Raw genomic sequence first — 5401 nt, 5'->3', positions numbered from 1 at the left:
CTGTGGAACAAAATACTCATAATTACTATAGAATCTCATGTAATATTTACTGGACAGCAAAACTGGTTAAAACTATATAAAAATATAAAGCCTAGTTTTAGGTTTAACTACATTGAGCATAAATGCACATCTACAAGTATAAGCTGAGAGTTTGTGATGTTCTACATAATCTATACGGAAAAGGGTTTGGGGGAATCGCTGAAATCACAATGCGATCTACTGGATCCATCACAGGGTAGCACCAAGTGTTGGTTGTACATCCAGGGACTGGCTGACATGCAAGACAAGGGGAAGCTGCCTCCTGGAGGAAAGATGCTTCCACTTAAACGTAACATATCTCTTTAGCACGCGTTCTGTTAAATAACACATGAACGAAGATAGGTTTATCTCGCAGACACGCATTTCCTCTCCATTCATCTAGGTAAAGAACGTAATCTGATGAGACCTGGTAGAATTTGATTTTCCCATTGCAAGAAGCCTAGACTAACTATGTTTTTCCTAGTCTGAATAATTTTATCACATGTTAGTCTATCTGCTGTGGGTTTAATACACTTCTCATAACTCACTTGGTAATACTTTTGCAATACAGCATTCGGAGGATACGAAGTTGTCTGCAACCTTTCCGCAGGTATTTTAAAGTTCTGTCACTCAGATGGACACATCCAGAGAAATCCAAGATGTGGAGATAATGGCAGACACCAGAGAGATACTGAATACTTAAGTCTGTTACCTGTGGATTATAAATTCGCAACAAAAAGATGTATCGTTAGATTGAAGGTCGGTTTACGTACTTCAAAAAAGTGTAACTGTTCAGGATCTCATTGAGCAAGCAGAATTACTTAAGGCCTAGCTATATCTATCTCTATGTAACAGAGATGGGCCTGGGGGGTAGGGAGATTAGTCGAAACTTAAAGAGCGGGTACGTGGCTACAAACACCAAACCTCCTGGGTATAGGTATTTGTGTAAGTATCCTAAACCTTTTATAATGGAAAAGACTTTCAAAGCTACCTTTTGCACCCTCCACCAGGCCGCCAAATCAAAAGCCTGCTGTACCGTCTGCTAAGAGTATTTCAAACTTTGTTCTATTTAAAATTTATCAAAAGTTGCCCAAAAATGTCCAGTGTGTCCCTTCTGAGGGTGGGTTTGGTAACCTTGCATGTTTACCTTGGGACAGCCAGCAATGCTGATTGATGTTAGCATTTTACAGCAGAAAGCCAGTGATTTCACCGTGTTGTTGGTCACTTGCAGACAGTGAGAAATGTCAAGCAGCTCCAGATCTTTTGATTGTTGGCAAAATTTCTGTAAATTTACAAAAAAGGGGTGAGAAACATGCATAGAAAAGCTTATTATTTTCCTTCAGGTTTTTCCATAGGTTAAGTGAAGGAAGTAGTAAAGATTCAAAACTCACTTGCTGATTGCTTGCTGTATGAAGAAGAAAACACTCTCACCCATCTGCCTGCAATGGGCTAGTTTGCCACACAGGCCAGTCCTTCTACAGGCAACATTGTGGGGAAAAGGGACTATGTTGTGCTCATTCTGTTCTGAATGGGACTGAAGTGCAAGATGTGCCTGTGACTTAATACGAGCCGAATATTGATTTTTTTCTGTGTATGTTTAAGTAATGAGGTGAGGAGTTTTACTGTTTTTGCGGTTGAAGAGTATTGCTGCATGTGCGGGTGTAACTTACTATATCTGCGTAACTCGGGGCACGTTGTGTTGGACCCAGCTGTTAATTTTTAGCATTTTCTTGGGTTATTCTAGACAAAGCACTTCTATATTAAACACAAAACATTATCATAAATTCTACTAAGTAGAAACGTTTTCCTTTGATTAACAAATACATGGAATCGGTTTGTCAGCTGGTTCTTATCTGCTGCCAGACACTATGCTTTATAAAGGTTTAGAGCCCACTTAAGGTTTTCAAAAGCAAGACAAAACCCAAATAAACTGGAACATGTTTTCCCACTTTAATCTAAACATTAATTTCATTCCTTCTCATTGCCTCCTTCCTACCTTTATTTAAATACCTTTGTCCGCATATTGCTCCTCAATGCCCCCTCAATGCCCCCTCAATGCCCCAGTAACACTTTTAGAGCATTATTCCCCTGGCAACTGATGAAAAGTCCTTGTTCCTGGTGGTACACGTTCCACTGTTCATTTAATATTAACTAAATGTCCAGGTTTAGAGTGAAGAACATATCTGAGCTGCTTCTCGATTCGTTTTCAACATCGTGCATTTATTTAAAGTCATCGGGGTTTACTCACAAAAGGGAAAGTTGTCAGAATAGGTTGCAAGACATTGTGGTTTAACTCCCTGACTTTACTATACATTATGAAGGGCCCACCCCTGCTGAAGGAAGAGCTTGACTCCCACTGTATATTGTATAGGTAAATCTGCACAGACACTATCTATGTGTGTAGGAATCGCCAGTGTCATTTCTTCCCACCTTCAAGAGATCTTTGCCATCAAAGCACTGGAACCTAAGCAAGAGTTATTGGCATCTGACAAATGTTCTGATGGCACAGAATAAAACACATATCAACTAAAATCATAAACTAACTCTTATTCAGGTCGTTAGTCCTTTATAGTAAAATCATGGCAGTAATTCATAAAGCGCATATTTGGGGGGGGGTTCTTACTCAATGTGCTTTGGCAACACACATAGTGTATGCACTTTAAGAATTATTTCTGGATACTGCCATGATTTTACTATAAAGGACTCAGTACCTTAATAAGAATTAGTTTATGATTTTACTGTATATATGTGTATTTTGCCATTTTCTTGGAGTGTGGTCGGACCATTTGTTGGCTGTCTGCGATGAGTTTGGATCCTCCTTTGATTATTGTCAGAAAACCTATTAGCAGGTCATTAATTTAAATAAGGACTGAGCTGTCAATAATGTAAGAGTTATTGGCATGCCATGTAACAACTACTACCTTCTCCTCTACCAAGATTATCTCATTAAGCTCATTATCCGTGTAAGTTTAAGAAGGAGTATCATATGGTGTTGGGGCAATGTGGTATCTACCAAATTGGATGGCATTTTGTCTTAGCAGCAACTGCTTACCTAAACACAGTAATACAGTAAAGATATAGGTTGAATGGGTGCTGCAGTGACTGGGCTATAGGCACAAGTATGCAAGTAACTTGCTAGGGGGGTGCTACCATACAAGCAGATTAAGCCGTTGCTTGGGGCTCCTGTTGGTCTATGGTGCATCATCAGAAGAATGGGGGGGGGCACAGATTCCTCTTAAAACGTATATCATTATAATGCATCTTTTTCATTGACACACTTTCGATTGTAAGTATTGTGTTCATTTATGTATACTTACCTACTTTAGTTGCACGTATGATGCACAATAAATCTTTTCACTACATGCTCACCATCCTTCTGGGGATCTAGTGTTCGGAAGCTTTATCACATAATCCTGTGTTCCTGCTACTAGAAAGCGAGTCAAAGGATCCTGGAACATGAGGTCCTGGTTGTCTGAGAATCACTCCCAAACGAAACGGTTCTTTAGGTAAATGTCTCATGAGGGTTTGCCCACTTAGCTATTCAGACTAGGTAACTTTCAGTAGAAGTGTTAATACCATAGCTCACAATTTCACTTTGAACAAAAAAACCTGTATTAATACAAGTTTTTGTTTTTTTTAACAGATGAGTTTGTTCCAAATTTTCATAAACATTTTTGGCACTTGCTACCTAAAACTGAAAATGTTTCCTGTATATATCTAGGGAAATGCAGCTGCACATCTCATTATCCAGTGAATGATATCCCCACAGCTAAATTTCATGTTAGCAAAAGCATTCATACTACATGATCGACAACAATGACCAAAATCCTAGGGAGAGGAAAGAAAAACAGAACCAAACCCTGAATTGTGTGTGTTCTTCTGGTATACAATGTACAGAATGCTTTTATTCATTTCCAACTATATATCCATGCCTCATGTTATACAGCACAGAAGCTATTTCATTCTCATGAGGCTCAGCTGAACTAATCTAAACTTTTTGTCCTGGAGAGAGTTATGTGAAAACCCCCAAAATATACAGCAGTCATTGCAGTGAATGCAATAGCTGCAGCTTCTTCTAGTGTATGTATTTATCTGCTTCTCAGAAGCCTATATCAGAGTATATTCTATGGGACAACTATGACAATATCAAACAAAAAATATTCTTGACACTTAGCTCAAATTAGCCCATCAATGGAAAAGAAAGCCCTAACTCTACCCATTATACTGAAATACCTGCACAAATACCACAAGTGTTGCCTAAGCCTAAGAGTTTGTAATCAGATTTTAATGCAATGGATTGAGGAGATTTCTGAACCTTCATCCAGTATACAGCTGTTGATAATTCAGACAATAAATACATAGAGAGCACTACATTCTGAATTAAGCCCCTGCTTGTAGCTGACTTACTTCATCATCATCATCCTGGTCAAGAAATAGAGTACAAAACCTTGCTTTTTCTGCTGTGATCCATACATGTCTTATACAAAAGTTTGCATACCCTGGCAGAAACTGTGAAATGTAGGCATTGATTTTGAAAATATGACATAGTTGTTTGGCTCCTTTTTTAAATAATGATAACAGATATCACCCAAATGGTCGGGATCACAAGTTTACATACCCTTGCATGACACACACAGGTTAAAATGGAAATTAAAGGTTACATTTCCCACACAATTAATGTCTGTGTATAAATCGTCAATGAGTTTGTGAGCTCTCACGTGGATGCACTGAGCAGGCGAGATACTGAGAACAGGCAGAAAAGAACTGTCACAAGACCTGCGTAACAAGGTAATGGAACTTTATAAAGATGGAAAAGGATATAAAACAATATCCGAAGCCTTGAAAATGGCAGTCAGTACTGTTCAATCACTTTTGGGGATCTCTTGATCCCAAGCCAAGGTCAGGTAGACCAGGAAAGATCTCAGCCACAGCTGCCAGAATATTGGTTGTTTCGAAGAGCACAATATGACGATGCTTAAACAAAAATGAGCTGCATGGTCGAGTTGCCAGAAAGAAGCCTTTACTGCGCAAAAGCCACAAAAAATCCCGGTTACAATAAACACGACAACACCGTGACGCACCTCTCAGCTTCTGGCACAGTGTAATTTGGAGTGATGAGACCAAAATAGAGCTTTATCAGCGCTATGTTTGGAGAGGGGTCAACAAGGCCTATAGGGAAAAGAATACCATCCGCACTGTCATGCATGGTGGTGGCTCACTGATGGGTTTTTATTTGTGGGGGGGCTCTAAAGGCACAGGGAAAAATGATGGCAAGATGAATGCAGCATGTTATGAGAAAATACTGAAATCTGCGCATGGGACGCTCTTGGACTTTCCAGCACGACAATGACCCTAAGCACAAGGCCAAGCTTACCCTTCAGTG

At 39.4% G+C, this 5401-nt stretch overlaps 1 protein-coding gene across 1 annotated transcript in view; it reads right to left on the bottom strand.

The window, feature by feature from the left end:
• FBXL13 (F-box and leucine rich repeat protein 13) overlaps positions 1 to 5401 on the bottom strand; it is a 60315-nt gene that overhangs the window by 811 nt on the left and 54103 nt on the right. Inside the window, exons 19-20 of the mRNA XM_053464272.1 lie at positions 1166 to 1300; positions 567 to 730 (exon numbers count right to left, since the gene is read on the bottom strand). Of these exons, the coding sequence (XP_053320247.1) occupies positions 567 to 730; positions 1166 to 1300 (299 nt within the window). The remainder of the gene's footprint in view (positions 1 to 566; positions 731 to 1165; positions 1301 to 5401) is intronic.

Source organism: Spea bombifrons, chromosome 4, assembly GCF_027358695.1.
Source record: "Spea bombifrons isolate aSpeBom1 chromosome 4, aSpeBom1.2.pri, whole genome shotgun sequence".
Lineage (NCBI taxonomy): Eukaryota > Metazoa > Chordata > Amphibia > Anura > Pelobatidae > Spea > Spea bombifrons.
This window is presented reverse-complemented; position numbering and strand designations above follow the sequence as displayed.